The sequence below is a fragment of the Bos grunniens genome, chromosome 10, assembly GCF_055505025.1.
Source record: "Bos grunniens cultivar Pamir isolate PY7600 chromosome 10, Bosgru_T2T1.0, whole genome shotgun sequence".
Taxonomy (NCBI): domain Eukaryota; kingdom Metazoa; phylum Chordata; class Mammalia; order Artiodactyla; family Bovidae; genus Bos; species Bos grunniens.
Genome location: NC_141174.1, coordinates 93,118,500 through 93,140,408, shown reverse-complemented (window position 1 = coordinate 93,140,408; position 21,909 = coordinate 93,118,500). Strand labels below are relative to the sequence as shown.

The window sequence follows — 21,909 nt, the reverse complement described above, 5'->3', positions numbered from 1 at the left end:
CAGGCTCTCAGATTCGTTTCTAATTTCCTGCTATATGACGGAAAAAATTCCATTTCTTTAGCTGTAATTTTCATGAGGCACAAAACAGCATTTGCTATTCTCTCAACACTCGGCTCTGTAGCAATTGTAAAATGCTAATCATGGTGCTGGGCTGACATTCCTTGGTGACACTGGCATACTCCAAAGAGCGTTTGGCAGGGTCCTGTGCTATACATATTGAAGTTGTTTATTTATTTTTGTTTAAGAAACAGACAAGTTAATTTTACCTCCATTTGGGACACAGAAAAGAATCAATGTTTGCCAAATAGAAAAACACAAAATTGGTAAAGGGGAAAAAATTGTATTTTCAAGCTTCTAAAATGAAACTAGAGGAGGGAAGGGGAAAAAGTTACACAAACGACCAGAGTGTCCCCTTTAAAATTACCCCAGTCTTCTTTCTGACGTTCTTGCTTCTTGAACGTTCCCTGGTTGAAGATTCTGCCTCACCTTAAGAGGAGAAACCAACTTCAAAATACCTGGCTGGCATTTTCAATGACTGGGCACTCTTTTAAAAACATTCCGTGACTTCAGAGTTGGAGTGAATACTGAAAACTGGAATGTACAAATTGCTTCCTTCCAGAAATACAGCTCTGTGTGAAGGTTTTGGAGGGCAGAGCCTTACTTTAACACCCTGAACTTCCATGCTCTCCGTCTCCAGGGGGAGCAGAAGCCAAGTCAGGGCCCCACACCAGGATGGGGGTGTCTGGGGTTGGCGGGGAGCACAGCCCCAGGCCGCGGCCCGCAGGCTCGTGCCCCAGCCGGTGGAAACAGTGCCCTGGAGAGAAGTGTGATCAAAGCCTCTCATTCCGCCCTCCTGTCAGCCTGACGGGGACTTAGGATGCACGACGGGCCCAGAGCTGATTACCTTCAGGTGCAGTTAGGCCGAGTTAAAAATTCCATTAGCGGTGCCCAGGCTGGGCGGCCGCTTTCACATCGGCGGTTTCTTCCAGTTAACGAGCAAGAAATGGCCTCTCATTTCCCAGGGATCGCAGGGAGAGGACTCTGGTGTGTTTACAGTCTGCCAAGGGGAAGCACCTCGGCTCCTCGGGCCTGGAGGCAGGGACCGGGAGTCAGAGAGGGAGCACTCTTCTCCCGAGCCTGCAGCCTGCGGGGCCTCCTCCCTGCAGCGGGGCCTCCACCCTGCCGCCTGCCACCCACGCTTTCTCAACCTAATTGTTTTTCATTTTCTCATAACCCTCCTCCCTCACCCTAAACCCAACAGTGAAACGTCGCCCTCTATTTACGAAGCTCCGAGGCGTGCAATAAAGGTGAGTGCTATTTGCTGCTCTCTGCCTGGCTTTTAATTTTATTCTAGAAGAAAATCAATTAGACCGTCAGAGTCCCATCTTCTTTGAGGCTTTTGGGCTTGAATAGCTCATAGAAGTACTTCCCCTGGCCTCAATATTGTAGTAATAAATGCTTGATTGTAATGGTTTTAAAAGGAATTTTAAAAAAGAGAGGAGAAAGAGAAGCAGGCCGGCAACTTCAGAACAAAACTAGGCATTTGAAAGGCCCCCTTAGGTTGAGCTGTTCTTTCCTGCTCGGGCAACCTCCCGGACTGCTGATATTGTTTTACGCCCAGGACTTCCATTCCCGGCTTTTCTCCCCATGCACACACTTAAGCAGTTCATTAGCTGAGAATGGGACATCCCGGCGGAGCGAGCCACCAACAAAGCAGCCCCCTAGTTGCTGAGAGAAGAGCTCCTCCCCCCTCATCCTCCCTGTCCGGGGCCTTCCCAGGAGCCCTCGCTACCCTCCTGGGGTCTGGCAGTGGAGCTCCTCCCCCCTCATGCTCCCTGTCCAGGGCCTTCCCAGGAGCCCTCGCTACCCTCCTGGGGTCTGGCACCGGCTTAACTGGAGGGTGAGGCCTCACCGGCCGGTCCAGAGCCCAGCTTGCGGCCATCCGAGGGGGAAGATGGAGGAGCCGGAGCCCCAAACAGGCACTGAACAAACCCCTTCTGAGGCCTCCCGCTGACCTCACAGTCAGCCCAGGGTGCCGGCTTCCATCGATCTGTCAGATATTGGCGTGATGGCTTGTGCACTTAGCTGCAGCATCGATCAAACTGTGCCAGGGCGCTGGGAAGGGCTCGAGTACGCGATGTGCCAAGACTCACGGGCACAGTGTCGACCCGGAGAGCTGGGCCTCACAGAGGCCCTGTGGCACCTGGAAAAGGCCATGTGGGGTCTCATCGTGCAAGGCCTTGGCGCTGATAACTTCGAGGAAGTCAGTCCACACAGCCCACCACCTTCTGCGATGTCTCCAGAGAAGTGCCTGCTTCTGGGTCCTCGCCCATCGAGCTGTGAGCCCCTGAGGTCCGGGCCCTTGCATCCTCACCGGCGCACATCGGGGCTAGAACACTCTTGTCTTCAGGAGGTGTTTGGTGCCACTGCAAAGAGGAGAGGAGTGGCAGAGGAATGGGAGGAAAACCTCCCTGAGCTAGAGCCCTCCAGCTGGTTCCCTTCTTCCCCGCTAGACACCCTCTCTCCTCCCCACATCTATTTACATCACAGCACCCCTCCCCAGCCCCCCAAATAGTTAACAGACTACACACGCTCCGCCAGCCAGTGTGGTCCTTTTCGCTGCCACAGGCTCTGAGCAGTTGTGGTCACAGACAAGCATTGATCAGATTAGCAGCCTTGTGACTATTCATTAATTGTATTTTCTCTTGGAGCCCTATTCAACTCAATACCAAGTACGTTGTTGGTGGCATGAAAAGTAAATACAAATAGGATGCTTGTTATAGTTAAAAATGAACTAGCCGCTACCTTTTCCAAAAAGAGTTTAAGAGAACAGGTAGGTTAACACAATGTTAATTTTCCTGGGGCAAAATAGCTAAGCTTTCCCAAGAGTCATTTCTGTAAAAGGCCTTTTAGGGTTCTGGTTTCTTTGCGGTTTTAGGAAACTCTACCTTGATATATTTGGCTGAGGTCCCCTGGGGCAGAGGTCAAAGAGGGCAGGCACACACCCTTGAAGCCAAGAGGAAAAGAAATCTGGTTATTTCTGAACTGGACGGCAGAGCTCTCAAGTATTGCATGAGATTTAAACAGGACAGGAAAAAGGACTTACCGAGGGCACATCTCTATCTGAGATGGCCAAGGGCCAGAGATTGGGTGGTGCTCCCCGGGTGGAAGGCTCTGTCAAGCCCGGTGAAGCAGAGTCCAATCAGAGGAAGAGGGGCGCTCATGGGACAGTCACTTGGTCTCTCGGCAGTTGGAGGCCCGACAGATGTCACTCACTGGGTCGTAAACCAAGTAACGGACACACTTTCCACTGATGTCACTGGCACCACCTGAAATCATCAGGATCACAAGCAAACGCGGGTGCTTCCCCATCCGTGCTGCTCCTTTTCAAGATTCATAGCGAAAAGTCGCTAAATAATTATCCATAAAAATTCCCTGACAGGGAGATCTATTAGTGAGTAGAATACTCTCCCTAGACAAATGGTTAAGAATGTCATTATTTGATACTTATTTAAATGATATTAGATAAAGAACTGAGGAAACGGGGGAAGGGGAGACGCTTGGAAACATCTATAAGCCAAAGCCACATTTATGCCTGTTGTCCATCACGTACCCTTTATGAAAACATTTGCATCTTTCTCATGTGCTGGTAAAACCCAGCTCCTATCCGAGTCCATGATGGGGAACACACACTACTTGGGCCTTTTTACATGAAGTCAATGATTTAATAATGGATGAGCTCCAGGTACCATCAGTTCAGCTCAGTCACTCAGTTGTGTCTGATTCTTTGCAGACTGCAGCACGCCCGGCCTCCCTGTCCATCACCATCTCCCGGAGTCCACCCAAACCCATGTCCATCGAGTTGGTGATGCCATCCAACCATCTCATCCTCTGTCGTCCCCTTCTCCTCTTGCCTTCAATCTTCTCCAGCATCAGGATCATTTCAAATGAGTCAGTTCTTTGCATCAGGTGGCCAAAGTATTGGAGCTTCAGCTTCAACATCAGTCCTTCCAATGAATATTCAGGACTGATCTCCTTTAGGATGGACTGGTTGGATCTCCTTGCAGTCCAAGGCAATCTCAAGAGTCTTCTCCAACACCACAATTCAAAAGAATCAATTCTTCAGCGCTCAGCTTTCTTTATAGTCCAGCGCTCACATCCATACATGACTACTGGAAAAACCAAAGCTTTGACTAGATGGACCTTTGTTGGCAAAGTAATGTCTCTGCTTTTTAATATGCTGTCTAGATTTGTCATAGCTTTTCTTCCAAGGAGCAAGCATCTTTTAATTTCATGGCTGCAGTCACTATCTGCAGTGATTTTGGAGCCCAAGAAAATAAAGTCAGCCACTGTTTCCATTGGTTCCCCTTTTATTTACCATGAAGTAATGGGACCGGATGCCATGATCTTAATTTTCTGAATGTTGAGTTTTAAGCCAACTTTTCACTCTCCTCTTTCACTTTCATCAAGAGGCTGTTTAGTTCTTCGTGTTCTGCCTTAAGGGTGGTGGTATCTGCATATCTGAGGCTACTGATATTTCTCCTGGCAATCTCCAGCTTGTGCTTCATCCAGCCCAGTGTTTCTCATGATGTACTCTGCACATAAGTTAAATAAGCAGGATGACAATATACAGCCTTAACGTAGTCCTTTCCTGATTTGGAACCAGTCTATTGTTCCATGTTCAGTTCTACCTGTTGCTTCCTGACCTGCATACAGATTTCTCAGGAGGCAGGTCAGGTGGTCTGGTATTCCCATCTCTTGAAGAATTTTCCACAGTTTGTTGTGATCCACACAGTCAAAGGCTTTGGCAGAGTCAATAAAGCAGCAGATAGATATTTTTCTGGAACTCTCTTGCTTTTTTGATGATCCAATGGGTGTTGGCAATTTGATCTCTGGTTCCTCTGCCTTTTCAAAATCCAGCTTGAACATCTGGAAGTTCATGGCTCATGTACTGATGAAGCTTGGCTTGGAGAATTTTGAGCATTACTTTACTAGCATGTGAGATGAGTGCAATTGTGCGGTAGTTTGAGCATTCTTTGGCATTGCCTTTCTTAGGGGGATTGGAATGAAAACTGACCTTTTCCAGTCCTGTGGCCACTGCTGAGTTTTCCAGATTTGCTGGCATATTGAGTGCAGCACTTTCACAGCATCATCTTTCAGGATTTGAAATAGCTCAACTGGAATCCATCACCTCCACTAGCTTTGTTTGTAGTGATGCTTCCTAAGGCCCACTTGACTTCACATTCCAGGATGTCTAGCTCTAGGTGAGTGATCACACCATCGTGATTATCTGGGTCGTGAAGGTCTTTTTTGTATAGTTCTTCTGTGTATTCTTGCCACCTCTTCTTAGCATCTTCTGCTTCTGTTAGGTCCATACCATTTCTGTCCTTTATTGTGTCCATCTTTGCATGAAATAGTCCCTTGGTATCTCTAATTTTCTTGAAGAGATCTCTGGTCTTTCCCATCCTATTGTTTTCCTCTATTTCTTTCATTGATCACTGAGGAAGGCTTTCTTATCTCTCCTTGCTATTCTGTGAACCTCTGCATTCAGATGGGTATATCTTTCCTTTTCTCCTTTGCCTTTCGGTTCTCTTCTTTTCTCAGCAATTTGTAAGTTCTCCTCAGACGGCCATTTTGCCTTTTCGCATTTCTTTTTCTTAGGGATGGTCTTGATCCCTGCCTCCTATACAGTGTCACAAACCTCCGTCCATAGTTTATCAGGCACTGTGTCTCTCAGATCTAATCCCTTGAATCTATTTCTCACTTCCACTGTATAATCATAAGGGATTTGATTTAGGTCATGCCAAAATGGTCTAGTGGTCTACTTTCTACCATGCTGGACACATTATCTCAGTTGGTGACTTTTAGGCTCCCTTCTTCCCCGCCCATGTTTTCCAGGCAGAGGATTTTCTTACACCAGCTCAGCTTGGGGACCAGGCATCTCCCGGCCCAGGCTTCCCATCTCTGGATGTAGCACTGAGCAAGGGGCTGGATGCTCTGAGTACCAGTTCCCTCTTTGGTGAAATGGAGGTGAAGGCAGCCTCTTGAAAACCCTGCTGTTGTGAAGATGAAAAGAAAAAATATAGGTTAAAAAAGGATTAGTCTAAAACCAAACATAGTAAGTCCTCTATTCATGGAAGTTAGCATTTAAAACAATGGGTATCATCAGTGTGAATCTACTCTTTTCCTTCCCCATTGAGCTATTTTCCATATATCTTTGTTTATCTTTTATTTCTGATAGCTTGTGAATCTCACAGGAGCACAAACCCCTCTCCAAAGCAGATTTAATTGGGAGTAAAAAGGCAGGAATCCTATGAAAAAAAAAAATCCTTGTGGCTATGTAAATGTGAGGGGTAAATATTTCACCGACCGAAAGGCTCCAGTGTTTGTTATTCCATAAAAATCTGCCTATAAACTATGGTAACACCTCAATAGGTTAGGTCAAATTCACCCTTAGAGAAATTTTAATTTCAGTGTTACTATTGTTATAATCTGGGGGTGTCTCCCAAGATGGAAATGTCAGTAGAGAAATAGGGGTCCATCTGAGAAAGTCATCTAACAGACAATTTGGGGGCAAATATATTAATATATATATATATATCCTGCTTTATATAGTTTAGCACTAAAATGTATTTGAGTAATACCAAAGAACATGTCTATTTAATTTTAACCAATGGGTTATGAGAATCATCAAAAATCAAACACAGTAAAAAGGAAAAATATTTATGGCATTTTAAAGCTTATCCTATTATGGGTTAGTGCTCCCCTCAATTGTTTAACTGCAATTGGTTCCACTTTCTCAGTGTGGATGGTTTTTATACATCTGAGTTAAAAAATAATGCTGCTTGCAAGTGAAAAGTTAAAGACCAAGACAAGGCCTATTAGAATAACATTACACTTTTTTATTCCCCGCACTTATTTCGCCAATTACTAATTATTTCCCTTTTCCTATGCAACAAAATAGAAGCCATAAAATCTTGATTTAATGAAAACTTCCTTACCAAATAGGTCCTCCAACTCTGCTGAAGGCTCCTAGGTAATTTATCTACCTCAGTAGGCGATGACCTTTTGTGAATCATGAGTCATTCCTCACTCCTAATGAGATGGATCCAGATGCCGTCCCACCCTCTGAAGGCCCCCTCCCCGCTCCCTCTGACAGAGGCCCGATCCCGCGCCCTGCCTCCCAATTTGCCCAAGTGGGCGGCGACTAGCCCCCCGCGCAGTGAGCCGCTCCCCGCCTCCCCGCGCACCTCCCTTACAGTGGCTGGACCCCGACCCTGCTTCTCTCCACGGCCCTGAGGGGGAGAGGGTGAGGGCTGGGAGAGGCCAGCATGCGTCTCTTTATTGTCTGGGAAGCAGAAGTAACCTCCTGGCGCCTCAAGAGGCCACGCTGCCCACTCTCCCCAAACCACAGTCGTGGAGGAAAGAACAGGGTTCTCGGAAGGCATCTTAGCAGTGGAGGGCCCTTCCGAGGGCTCCGGGGGTTGTGGATGGAGCTGGCTCCAATGTCTGCATTTATTTGTAAACTGCCTACATGCATTGCTGACTGTGTATTATTTCCTGTGTTGTATGTTATACAGGTATTAATTACTATTCATATTACTAATTTATACATGGCATATTGATTCTATTGCTGTGTATGTATTACTGTCCTGCTCCAATATATTCAGTGCATTATAAAATAAATATAGAAAATAGAAGCATGAGGTCAATCATAAAGGTATTTTTGATTTTTAAAATATCAAATAGGTTTTGATATTTTCTCTCTGTTCACTCCTGGATTTTCTTGTAAATTGTCCTACTTTTCAGAGGCCTAGGAGAGCATGATATATGTGCTTGTTTTGGTCTGCCTGCCATAAGGAACCGTGCTGGGGGCTGGGGCCACAGACACACTAGATTAGCAACTGAAAGATCAGCAGGTCCTCCTCCCAGGCCGCCGAGCTCTCCCCATCCCTGCGACATGCTTTTCACGCTATGCTTTCCATTCGAGATAGTGACTGCTGCTGGGGGAGTGAAAATATTTGCAGATAAAAAGTTCTGGGATTCCCTGCAGAATGTTTGAGAGATCTGTCCTCAAGTAGGTGGGCCATGGTGGAAGGTCTTGAAACACAGGCTTTGGAGGCCCTGGCACAGGCCCGTTGGCCACAGCCTGTGAATTCCAGGCTGCCTGGGGTCTGAAGTGGGGAGGACTTGTCCTTTTCTGAATCGGAGCTGGTCTTTCATGCTGCCTTCACCAGAGGAGCACTGCGAGAAGGGAAAAGACGCGCCTCACAGATGCGGAAGTAGGTCGCGTGTGGGGGGACCCTGGCGTAACCTCAGCCTGAGCGTCTCTGTGCCTGACTTTGGTAACGCCTTGCTGCCAGTCTGCAGAGCACACGAAAGTCAAAAATAACGTGCAAATCAAAGTGCACAAAAATCCAGTCTTTGAAATGTTTATTCAAGTGTTTTTTAATTAATATGTATATTCACAAAACTAAATGAGGCTACCTTTAAATTAGTTGAATGCCTGAAGTTGAATAAAATAGACTCTACATACAAATCTTACAGATAATATTACATCTTTTTTTTTTCTGGAGGAAAACAAGAAACTTAATTCCTTCATATAGGATATTTACTGGTTAAGACCTAGATATTCCCACTTAAATGCCAATAAAATACAGTCATGGGCAGAGAAATTGTGGGGTTTTGAAAATAATATATTCATAAAGGAATAGAATTCCTTGATGACTTGCTGCATTTGAAATAAATATCAAGAATGCTAAACACCTGAACCTATGGTTTAGAGATAATTTTCTTAAAAAGTAAAACAGAAAGGAAGAGCCCCTACTGACGCCCGGTTTCTTTTGAGGTCAATGGTGTTGCTTTGTTCACATGTCTGGGTGAGGCTGGCGAGTGTGACCTGCCAATGGAAGCCACTGGGTTTGACACATCTCCGTGTCAGCTGTGGGATTTCTGCCTTAAATCTGTCAGGATGGCCCTGTGGCCACTTCTGCAAAAACCCTTGGGGACAAAATTTATTGTTCTACCTCAATAGCTTTTTGTTCACCTCCAAAATAGGGGTCTGGGGTCATACTAACGATTGTGGAGAGACAAAATGCTCTCTCTATATTTTATTAAACAGATCTCTTAATAATTAATCAAATGTGAAAATTATTTTCCATCACTCTGACACTAAGGCTAAAGCATTGGGAGTTTTGTTCTCAGCCTGTTTCTGTTCCTTTTAAATTGCCCTCTGTGGAGTTCCTCAGTTCCAAAGCAAGTGAGTAGAGAAAGCCCAATTTATGACCTGGCTTTTTCAACCATTATCACCCCTCTGGGCTTCTCCTGGAGAAAGGTTGGGGGGCTTTGTAGGTTGTCAGATAAACACCTGAGAAAATCTGTTCTCGGATCCCCCAGTTCCATAGAGGGGTCATGATACCTGGATGGGAACAACTCCATGGACGTCTACCCCGAGCCAGAACACACTGTGGCCCCTCAACCAGGAACAGAAAAACACAGCTTCTTCAGTCAAAGAGTTTCTATGTTTCAGGGGAAGAGACAGCTCATGAAAGCAAGCACTACCCTGTTCAACCCAGATGGGGTGAGGGGAGAACACAGCGCTGGTGAGGGATCAGCCCTGAGTTCCTGGCCAGGCATCTAGCAGTGCCGTCTGTTTTCCGCCTCCAACCAGGCTAGTTTAGAAGATGGGTGGTGTCTTAGAGCACTGACAGATGAGTACCAGATAAGGGACATTGCTAGGGAAATGCACAGCAAGCAGTTCTGCCGACCTTTCCTTACTAAAAGGTCAGAGGCAAGTGAGAAGTGGTCTTTCACTGCTGTCTGCCTCTAGGAACGTTCCATCTGAATGGAGGTGTGAATTTGCCAACACAGGACCAGGCAGAGAATGTAGGGGGGGGCGGGGTGAGGACGAGGGCTCACGTTGGGAGAGGGGGCTCCTGGGCATGTGTGGGAGGCATGCGTGTGTAGATGTGTGTAAGGGTGTGTGTGTGCACAACTAGGAAACACGAAAGTCAAGTGGGCGACAGGAACGCACAGAAGAGCAATGGCTGCTGGCAGCAGCTTCGACACCCTCCCCCAGCACTAATTACGTTATTAACCAAACAGACCGACACAGGGTCTGAGGGACAGAAACACGTATTTAGGGCCCAGTCACTCTCCACTTGGCTGTAAGTAATCGTGCATGATACACAGTTCTTTCCAACCAGTGAGTGTTAAGCAGTTTCCTTAACTTCTCTTTAATTTACTAAACTTGAGAAAGAGAAGGGCTGTTTTCCACGCCAGCCAGCCACTCTTGGAGTCAGATTCTCTCCTCCAGGGCTCCAAGCTGTCAGGCATTTCTGAGAGTGGCCTCCCCAGAGGAGATGCCGGATTCGGGAGGCACAGGAAGATGCTCGGAGGGTGACAGTGTGCGTTTTCTGGGTAGCAAACAGCCTGTGCACTTGCTAATGTGACCTGTGCAACCCACAGGAACCCACATCTCCTTTGATCCAGCTGAATCCAACCTAGAGAGGTGGCTGCAGAGACAGGATGGGAAGAGACCAGGAACAACATGGGGAGGATCTATATGCCATGGGAATAAATCTTTTTTTTTTTTTAGGTCTAAGAGGAGCCTGCAGAAGGAAATCTGCAGCAGGCTGAGCCAGCCGGGTGAATGGCAGAGAGAATAGAGGCTATTTGAATACTGATGTGGCCCTCACTTTCTTCCATTTCCATTAATGACATGCTCATCAAGGGCAAACAATGGGACCGGCTGCCGGCGCCTGTCACAGTGCATGGGTGCTGGGATGCCAGGCTGTCATCCCGGGCTGCATCTAGAGACCTGCACGCTAATAAGAAGTGCTTCTGCGCCGTCAGTGCAGACAGGTGCTTCCGCGGCTGGGACATGCTCCATTCCCTCTCCCCCGAAACCCTCCTCTCCCAGCCCCCCTGACAGACACCATGAAATGCACAAATTAACAGCCCCATCATGGTGGGCTGCTGCTGCCTGCGGTGAAAGCAGAAAATCAAGTTGTCACCCGGGGTGCAGTGATAAAGCCACAGCCTCATTTCTCTGTTGGTGCCCTATAATAGCAAATGCCAGACAGCTGGATGGATGGGAGGCTTTAGATTAAGGCCTTGATGCACGCTGGCCAGAGAATTAGTAGTTGCTGTTTCCGTGTGGATATTCTGTTCAAAACAAACATCTGGAGAAAGCAAAGTTTCCTAGAGCAGAAATGCCCTTTGCTGCTTCTGGAATCAAAGAACACAGTCAAGAGAGTGGTGTTTCCTCTCCAAAAAATCCCATAAGGTTTCAACCCTAAATCTGCTTGGGACTTTATCAAGGACTTAGAGCCTAGGCAAAGGTTAACAAGCGGAGAAGGGGGGAAAGATGAGATGGTTGGATGGCATCACCAACTCAATGGCCATGAGTTTGTGTAAATTCTGGGTGATGGTGAAGGACAGGGAGGCCTGTGATGCTGCAGTCCATGGGGTCACAAAAAGTCGGACACAACTTAGCGACTGAACAATAAGTTAGCAGTGTCAGTGCCAAGACCCATCTTGACACAGAGACCAGTTCCTGGGTCCACAGAGCCTGGAGCTATGACACCCGATCCAGCAAGTCTTCCTCCTGCCGATAAAAAAGGACTCTTTCTTTAGAATTTTCAGGAGCCCCTGGAGCAGTCTGCCTCAAGCTGTCCCCGTACCCCAGACCTCCTCGCTCCAAGTCTTCAGAGATGGAAGCTGTTCTTCGTGAAATAACAGATTCAGGCAGCCGTGCCCTCTTGGCACCAAGGCCAGCTGGCACTGAGCATCCAGTGGCCTGGCCTGGCCAGGGCTGACGGGGCCAAGTGTGCACCAGGCAAGAAACAGAGGGGCCCGAGCCCTTCAGACTCCAAGGAGTTTAATGACATAATGGCCTGAGAACTTCAACATAAAACATGGAGAGCAACTAACGAAACTTACAACATAAAACCCCCCTCCTGTCATTTTTATAGTAACAGTAAAACACTTTATTGAATTTATGAGCTACATAATGACGATGAAGAATGTAACTTGAATTAGAACCAACTAGGAAGTATAATATCAACTATAAACCCTTTTCTATCACCCCATTCCTTCAGCTTTTCTGTCCTCTTCCTTTCAACCAAGGGACACTGCCTTCCTCAGACTTCTGCCCGAGACAGAGTTCGCGACTCGCTAATAAGTCTTGACTGTCCCTCCAGAGCTCCTCAGCTGACAGGGCTCCAGGGGGAAGACACGCTCTGGGGCTGACCATTCCCTTTGGAAGCCTCAGCGCCATTAACGTGCATCTTAGCAAAGAAACTCGTCTTTTCTTTGCATAAAGTCTGTCAAATCGAGGTCTCTGGAGACATACGTCAGGTTTTCAAATGTCTGTTAGCTCCACATTGTAATAGCCTTTCCCTAATAGGAACTATGATCCCTCCGAAGTTTATGAAAAGCATCCTCAGCCCAGAGCTCCATGTGCGAGTGGGGGTGGTGGTGAAGTTCCTGGAGACTGGCCGGAGGAGCACAGATCACCGAGCTGAGCAGTGTGCTGGGCTTGTGTTCTGTGTCCATTTCACTCTTTAAGCCTTTCTGTTCCCCAGGGCTTTTTCTGGAGGGGTAATAAAATAAAATGGGTGAAACAAAACCAGAAGCCAGTTAAGTCTGAAAGACATGTCATCTCATCTCAAAGGAAGAAACGGACCATTTCCATGCCTAAGGCTGACAGCAACGGCTGAGCCGGCAATAGTGCTATTCCATTTGATTTATGGAATAATGGGGTGACAAATGACGACAAAAATAAACTTTTACTGCACTGAACTGCTCCTTTATTTATGAAATTTGGCCAAGTAGTGAAATCTTTTATCTGCAAGTTGTAACATGGAGTGGGAGCGAGCGATTATGGTGTGGTAATAGTGATCCAGCAATGGAGGCTGAGTCAGTTGGAAATGGATTGAGGTAAAATAACCACCACACCATGATAAATGTGAACAGCGCTTTGCTGACAGATGATCTAACAGGTGTTCATAACAACTATATAAGAGGATTTATTTATGACCAGCCACAGCCGCAGCTCTGTAAATCAGCCCCAGCAGCTGCACGCCGCTGAAACCAAGTCCCTGATGGAGGAGCGGAGCGAGAGCCTAAAGAACACGGCTCACTCCAGAATCTTAATCGTCAAATAACGTTGTTTTTTTTTTTTTTTAGGTAATTACACCACAGCACAGAAATCGTAATTACTTTCAATTAGGAACAGAGCTGCCCGTAACTTTGTTGACAAAATATTTTTATTTAGGCCCTGCGGTTTTGATGAGGCCCGAACAATATGGAGGCTCTGGGCGGCAGGCGAGAGGGCCCTTGGTGATGCTGACTTTGCTGTAATGCCAGCAAGAGGCCTTCTCAGAGTGGCTTCATTTTTTTTAAAGGTCAAAAAGCAAACCTTTGGTTTGAAGGATACTTGTCCCACCCTCCCTTGCAACCAAACTTCTGTATTATCCTTCCCATGGCAGCATGTTTGAGCTCACACCTTATTCTAAGTGTACTACCAAAAGGAATAAGCAAAGGGGTTTAAGTTTAGGTGGAGGGGCCCACCTTCATACAATCTTTAATTCCTTTGCAAAGGCAGAATCACATCTCTTTCTCTCTGAAGGCCACAGTCTTAACAACACCTTACTGCTGCCCATAGAGACGGCTGACCCTCCCATGAAACAGGAGTCCTCATTCACATCCCACTGATTTGAAGTAAGTTGTCTCTTACATAGTTTGAGAAGAAGATGCTCTTCTGTGAAAAGTGTTAGTTGCTCAGTCGTGTCTGACTCTTAGAGACCCTATGGAATGTAGCCTGCCAAGCTCCTCTGTCCATGGGATTTTCCAGGAAAGAATACTGGAGTGGGTTGCCATTCCCTTCTCCAAGGTATCTTCCCAACCCAGGGATCGAACCTGGGTCTTCTGCATGGCAGGTGGATTCTCTAACGTCTGAGCCTTTTAGGGGGAAACAAATCAGAATTTTGGTTGGGGTAAAGTTGGAGAGAGCCAATGTCCCTTCCCTCCCTCCTCAGAGACCTTCCCCTTCTCTGACATTAATGAGCCCAGAATCATCTACTGGTTAGGTTTCCTTAACGTCTCTAGGTCTTAGAATAAAGACCCTTCTACATTTAAGCCTAATATTTGGTAGCTCTGGCTCTCAAGGTTGTCAATGAGAAACCAGGGTCTCAGAATGTCATTAAAGACAGGTTTGAGTCCATTGTAATAAGCCCTCATGTGAGTTTTGAGGGTTTGGGGTCTTCAGTGTGTGTAATGAACCAGCTAGGAATTATATGTACAAGTGACTATGTACCCCAAACATTAGAAATTTTAGCTTCACTTCAGCTCACAATCAATCACCTAACCAGGAAAGAGACACCAGTGGAACTTAATACTCTCTAGCTACTTTAAGTCTGAAAGACTCATTCTGGAACCAGCAGTGGCCCAGGAAATAATTCCCAAGGAAACATCTGAAACTGGCCTACAAGCAGGAGATGAAAACCAACCGAACCTGTTTCTCCTGATCTCTGTTGGGAGAGCCTACATTCCAGCTGTTCACCTGTCCCACCTTTCTTTCTGCTTCTCTGTACTTCAGTGCACAAGCTCATTGTAGCCACATCAGTAACAGCTCAGCCCCTCGTTTCTTCTCTGAACAGCATTGAGGTGGAACCTGGGGGACAGCTTCAGGAGAGGGAGGCTGTGTGAGAGGGGCAAGAGCAGAGAGGAGGGCAGGGAGAGGAAGGGGACACAGCACTTCTCAGCATGGGAGCAGTGCAGCTTTCTGTACAGAGAATGTCTAAAAAGCATTCTAAGATATAGCCTCTGCTGAGAACAATATATGCTCCCTTATCTCACTCCTGGAAACACTTTTCTCAATGCCACCCTAGTTTTAAGAGCTAGCCTCACAGGCTCAGTCAAACCTTCTCAGAGCCCTCCAGCACAGGGATCACTTCTTCCCCTAAACCCAGGAATTCTTACTGGCGCGATTTGACAATGCATCTGCCAACTGCTTCTTGATCTTTCCTAGAAGAAATCTCAGCTTCCAAACAGCCGTGGCCCGAGTGTGGGTCAGGTGACCATGTAGAATCTAACGTGTTTTTAACTTTACACATTTTACACACTGCTAACAACAACAAAAAAACAATTACATATGGTGGTTAACTTACTGGGCAGGTCAGATTAAAATCCTGCTTACTCGTAACAGTTGAAAAGTTGGGGGAAAGAAGAGGAATGTTACCGACAGGGACAGAGTAAAGCACTCATGTAACTGTCTCGAGTGCTGTTTGCTGGGAAGTCACATAAAGAAAGGAGATGGAGTCTGTGAAGATTCAAAGGAACTTCTGGCCCATCTAAGGGCATATTTTTATATTAAACACAATTTCCATTCATCTAAGACAGTAACACTATCATAAACTTGGTTTTTTTCTCTAAAATCTTGAGACGAGACCAAAAGTGATCCTGAAAACTTTTCCTGACGTAACTGGCCAAGTTGCAAGGTGTGGGGAAGGGATGGACAAGGATTTAAAAAAAAAAAATCAAGGACATGGTCAAAAAATAATTTTCTCTCAATGAATGGACCTTTAGTTGATGGAGGAACAAAGTGTGCATTCAGAGACTGGTCTCCTCTCACTTGGGAGAGAAGGGGCGGTGGTGAGAACACGGGCTCTGCAGGCGCCTGGGCTGGCCAGGCACCTGGGAGTGGGAGTAGGAGGAAGTGAGGCTGAGCCCTGGCAGGAAACCAGGGCTCACTAACTTGGCCAAGGTCACACTGCCATCTTTATTTACTGCCAACTGGACTGTAGATTTCTTGGGGGGAACAGAGCTCATCTTCTATGTTCCCACCACAGGGTCTTTGGATGGAAAGGAAATAGTAAGGCTCTGTTAATTTTGAGTTGTAACACAGGACTTTTTTCCTCCCCTCCCATTATGTGAAAGAGGAGTTTTCCCCCCTTTAACAAAGTTGCCAATAATGTCAGAGAGATTACAGAGAGGGAACAGAAACCGTCAAAGATCTCAGGCATCCCTTTAGCTGGGCCTACTTCTTTCTTTTTAAACCCTTAGGTTGTTTGTCATTCTGGGTTCTTGTCTTCTCTAATAGTAACATTTAATGTTTAACCACAGAAACACAGAGCGCAAACTTTTCATAAACATAAAGTTATTCAAATGTTTGCTAACAGTTATTGGGAAGGGCAGGTATCTAATATTTTAACTGGGTAAAAGTTCACTGTTATAGTCTCTTCAGAATAAAACATTTTCCTTTTCTTATAATAAAGCAAATGTATTGTGATACCAAAAATGTGGCTCAGTCTGAAATACAGTATGTGAGCCATTCTTCAAGATTGGTGTACATAAAGTGTCCCATTAAGTGGGCATTAAAATGAAAAAATACAGCTGGAATTAAGAATTCAACATTGACTAACTCGACTCAATGGAACAATTTAAAAGATAATCATGGATTATGGTAAAGTTAAAAGAAATATGAGGAAAGGAACTCTGAATCACTGTGCCAAAGAAAAGTATAAAAAACAACAAAAACTCCCTGTATCTTTAACTTGGGACCGCGGTCATTTTTCTCATTTCAGTTATGTGAAAAAATGTTAAGAAGCTACTGATGTTCAAGCGGTTTCAACTGCTAGCACACCACACATTATTAATGTACATATTAAATCTAAAAATTAAGTAAAAAATGTGATCTTCTTCAAAGGTAAAATTTTTTGAAATTTCCTTCATTTAAAAAAACAGACGAATGCATGACCTCTTTTCAAAGATGCGTGCCCTAATAAGGAAAATAAAAATCTCTCTACATCATGACACGCATTTCCCCCTCTGCTTTGATGACAGTAAGCAAATATATTTTTTCCAGAAAACAAATACTTGGCCTGTCAAATTCTTTATAATGTTTTAAAAAGTTATTGACTTAAAAATCCAAAGGTGTAAAGCCCTAGGAAATAGGCTGAATAATGGAAATGCCAAGGGGCTGCAATGGCACAGAGCTTCTTGGTGCGAGTCCGTCGCAGTACACGTCTCCAGCGTGAGGAAGGGCGTGTCCCGTGGCGGCAACACTTCCCCCAGATTAACTGCTGCATTTCAGGAGCAGGAACATGTAACACTCACAACCTTAAAAATCTAAATAATTTTTTCACAGCCTGAATGTCTCAAGAATGTTTCTGTTTTTCTTTCCTCTTTATATATGTTCTATAATGTTTCAATCAATGTACCTTCTCTTTTTACTTTCAAAAAATCACTAATGTGGCTCCATATAAAATGACCTGTCTTAAAGTCTTATTACCGTGTATCACAAAGTTTGGTAAATACAATTTCAACTGGCTTTGAAAGTATTAGGAAAGTTTTCTGATAACAGAACAACCTTTTACAAAATTATTATTAAAACAGTAACTTGCCTAAGTTAGTAAAACTAAACAAACAAAAAACCCCAAAAAACACTTCAGGGAAAAGTGGTAAAAGGTTGATCAGATAACTAGTTTTTTAAGATTTCTATCATTTAGTTTATACTAGTTAGCTTCCAAAGGCATGTCAGTCCATCAGAGCTGGGCATCAACATCTGTAAAGGAACACTGAAATTCTAACAGTCTCTTCAGTAGTTGTAATAGGCCTTTACAACCATGAAGATCTGCAATCAGATCTTTACTAAGATCAAAATTGTCTATAAGAAGACATGAAGGCTTTTGCTTTTGTTATTAAATATATCAGCTTTTTTCTTAGAGTTAACTCTAACATAAGTAGAAAACCCACGTGGTTTGAAAGTGGTTTTTCTTTCACCAACTACACTCCATTGTTTCTCTACATAACATAACACTCAAAACATTTAAAGAAACCATAGCATATGAACTTCAGGATTATAAATGATTTCTCATTAAGAATGCAAAGACGAATGTTATTCAGGTGCTAGTTTATTTATCTTATGATTCAGAGATAATTTCATGATGACGGTTGTCAATAACCAATTACAATACCAGGAAATTCATAGAACAAAATTTTGCAGATAAACTGTTGTTTCTGAATTTAATTCTAAGAAGTACACTACCCCATTTTTCATAGACCAAGCTGAGAGATCATGTCTACTATTTCTAGGCTAATTTTTGCTTACTGCGGAAAGGAAGATGATCTCCAGTGAACTCTAAGTATCCAGTTCATGTCCATCATTGTTGAACCAGGGAAGGGAGCCGCGAGGGCCAGAAGAAGTAGCAGGACAGAGAAAATGCCAAATGGATTTAGGAGTTGAGATAACTGACAGCAAAATGTATGTTCTTTGGTTAGCAAAGCGAAAAGGGGGAAAGTATTGCATTCACGATAGATACACACCAGCATTCTAAAGCAGGAGACAAGAATGTCAAGAGTGTATTCTTCCCCCACTGCCAGATGGAAGGGCTATTATTATAAATGAAAGGCAGCAGCAGTGGATGCCAGGCACTCTTGTTGTGTGCCAGATTCTGAAGTCCAGATGTAAGCAGGTTACCCCTGGGACAGGACAGGCTTCAGCTCTCGCAACAGAACAGAACCAATCACAGTCTTCTCAGTGTTTATGATAAGCTGCGCTGTAGAGCCTTCCTTCAGTTCCACTGTGACTAGCATCAATGACCCACTGTGCACAGTTTTAGCTGCAAACCTGGAAGGAAAAAAAAAACAAAACACCAGAGACCTTTTATCATGAGGAGGAAAAAAGGAGACAGCATATATTCAAATAGGTTTAAAATAACTTTTTTCTCAATAATTTATTACAGGTTCCCTACTGCCCAAAACCCAAAGACAAGCATTATCCCGAAAAATCAATAAATTGCCCAGCACATGCTTACCACAAGCAGATAATTTCAGTATCTTGGGAACAGAACAGAAAAGGGAGTTCTATTTTACTTATTAGTTTGAACAATAGATGCATGTGAATAACTCTTGATTACTACATATTTGAGAATCATTTACTCATTTAATATATAACATTTCACCAGCCATTGGACCATTTAAAATAAACTGTTCTATTTTCATCTTTAAAACATGTTAAGAAAAGGTTTATCTTTCTCAAAGAGCTTGAAATTTTAATTCCTCATATCTGAAAATGATTATGCAAGAAATTAGATAATTTTATGTGCATTATCGAACTCTTACTAAGTTTCAATGAATTCATACATGTTAAAATACGTTGAGGACATGGAAGAAAATCACGTGACAGCCAAGTGTAACACTACACTCCCTCTGTCTGTATTTTTTTTTAATGTTCTGAACATTAGATCTTCTTTCTGCTTTAGAATAGGAAAGAGCAAACTTGAGGTCTAAGGCTCACATTACTAAATTCCAAGACATGAAGAACCTACTAATTACATGGAATTAAAAGCAAAGCTAGCCTTTTAAGCACTGCAATTGACTGCAGAGCCGTTGGAGACGCAGTGAAGCTCTGTCAATCCTGCTCATTGACTCTGCCTGCACAGTTGAGCCCCAGACACGGGAAGAGGACGGTCCCCTCCCAGGCCCCCGTTTTCTACATGGAGCTTGTTCCACAGTTTCTGAGGGGGGTGAGGAGGGTTTGACTGCAGGGATGACTGGAGAAAAACAAAGTTGCTGCACATGAGCTTTTGAAAACACTAACAAGTGTGGAGCAGGTCTGTGACCTGCTGTGACCCCACTTTGCAGGGCCAATCCCCTTTCCCCTTTTGGTGGGACACGTGTCTGAACCTGAGCCATCTGCCTCAATTTGCGCGACATCTCCAGCCACAATGGCACCCAGTTAGCCCTGACAACAGCTCACAATACAGAAAATCAGACCGCGGCGCTGACAGCACGCTGCGGGCCATTCAAGAGCAAGCCAACTGGTCAGTGTCTCCTGTCTGACAATTAGCACGGGCCTCGCACGGAGCCCACAGCCTCCTCAGGGATCTGTTTAATTACCATCAACATAAAAGAGGGAGTTTATCAGGAGACACTCAGAAAAACTTCACTCCCGACTTAATTAAAATATTAGCCACTTAAGCAGGAAGCAGATTCTCTTTAAATGGAAAGTAATTTTTTTTGAGTTTTTTTTTTTTTTAATGACACCAAGAGCTCATAATATATTAGATTCTTTTTTTTCTTTATCTTTTTTTGTGTGTGTGTGTGGGGAGAGTACCTAATAAGCCATTTTTGGCCTCAATAGAATCATGAAGATCAGTTTTCCAACAATAATTATAAAAATGCATCAAAAGCAAAACAAATATGCTAATTTTACTAAGTTGAAAATCTTTTCAACACTTTTAAGCCATGTTTTAAAATGTTAGCTAAAAAAAAAAGAAAAAAAAACAATTAGCTAATGGGTGGTAGATGTATTTGTGTACTCTCTCCAAAGATGCTGAAGACTTGCAAAGAATCTGATGGAGCAGTTTTTCCACTGAGAGAAGCAACTGTTAAGCAAGCAGTTTAGGAACAGAAATCATAGAGGTTTCATAAAAGCTTTGAACATATACACCCATCTGCTCTTTAGATGCCCATACAAGAGATTCGGAAACGGGCACCTCAGCTGCACTTCTTTTTTTTTGGTGCCATTTTATTTTTTTAATTGAAGGATAATAGCTTTACAGAATTTTGTGGTTTTCTGTCAGACATCAACAAGAATCATCATAGGTACACCCATGTCCCCTCCCTCCTGAACCCCCCTCCCCATCCCACCCTTCTAGATTGTCACAGAGCTCCTGTTTGAGTTCCCTGATCTACAGCAAATTCCCACTGGCTAGCTATTTTACATACGGTAATGTAAATTTCCATGCCACTCTCTCCATACATCTCACCCGCTCCTCCTTCCCTGCCCCCATGTCCATAGGTCTGTTCTCTCTGTTTCTCCATTGCTGCCCTGCAAATAAATTCATCAGTACCGTCCTTCTAGAGTCCACATACATGTGTTAGTATACGATATTTATATTTCTCTTTCTGACTCACTTCACTCTCTGTAATAGGCTCTAGGCCATCTGCACCTTTGAGAGAACACAAGATCACCTGCCCTCAAATGACCTCTCTTTTCTATCACGTTCTGCAGCTTTCTGCATTCCTTTTGTCCCAATTTTTGAGGTTCTTCTGCTTCCCAGGAGAACCCTATTTCTGTATTTCTGTTAAAGCCGTGTCACCAGATGACAGACTCTAGGTGGCTCTATTGTCTCACCCCTTTGTGCAACTTTCCCCACAGATGTGGTCATCACCAAATTGTCATTCAACAAATATTTCGGCAGAGGTCCCTGTTTCTGACAGGTTATCATTATGTCAACGGCAGTCTTAGTAGTCTCTATTTACTTAACACTTACGCCTTGGGACCATGAAGAAGAAGACTGCGTCACGCATTCCGAACAGGAAGGCAAAAGTGCTGCTATCTGACTGCCAGGGCTGCACAGCCCCAAAGCACCTTTTATCTCTTTTCAACTAAAACTTAAGTTTGATGTTACAAAAACACAAACTCAGCAGAGACAACTGTCAACTCTGATGTCAGTATGTTTACAGAGATGAAAACTACTGTCCTGCTGTTGTCCAGTTACCAAGTCCTGCCCAACTCTCTGGGACCCCATGGCTACAGTCTTGTACATGTTCTTAAAATATTTATTACCGCAAAATTATCAATATTGTAAAGAATACAAATGTAGAAGAAAAGAGGTATTTGCTTACACTGCAGTGGAAACACGTTAAGCAAATCATCCTAGCAAATCTGTCAGCTGGTGTGAAAGCTACTGTCTTTTAACTAGTTCTCTATGTTCTAATGGGCACAAATGGTGGAAACAATGTTTTAAAGCAGAGGACCAGAAGATCAGATGTTCTGACATTCTCATTTCACAGTTCAAAAAGGATGTATTTAATGGAAACACAGCATGATTACAATTGGTTTCTTTTGGTCCATGGAAAGCAGAAGTCACCACCCACCCCCACCCCCAATTTATT

At 44.3% G+C, this 21,909-nt stretch overlaps 1 protein-coding gene and 1 long non-coding RNA gene across 4 annotated transcripts in view; one reads left to right on the top strand and one right to left on the bottom strand.

The window, feature by feature from the left end:
• Positions 1-955: 955 nt before the first annotated feature.
• Positions 956-4,846, top strand: LOC147365393 (uncharacterized). Its single transcript, XR_015133764.1, has 2 exons — positions 956-1,307; positions 3,794-4,846. It is a non-coding gene; the product is annotated as an uncharacterized LOC147365393 (long non-coding RNA).
• A 13,054-nt stretch (positions 4,847-17,900) lies between these two features.
• AP3B1 (adaptor related protein complex 3 subunit beta 1) overlaps positions 17,901-21,909 on the bottom strand; it is a 235,814-nt gene continuing 231,805 nt past the window's right edge. For all 3 annotated transcript variants that reach the window (XM_086323143.1, XM_086323144.1, XM_086323145.1), the window contains one exon: positions 17,901-18,634. In XM_086323143.1, coding sequence (XP_086179269.1) covers positions 18,481-18,634 — 154 coding nt within the window. In that variant the 3' untranslated portion in view covers positions 17,901-18,480. The remainder of the gene's footprint in view (positions 18,635-21,909) is intronic.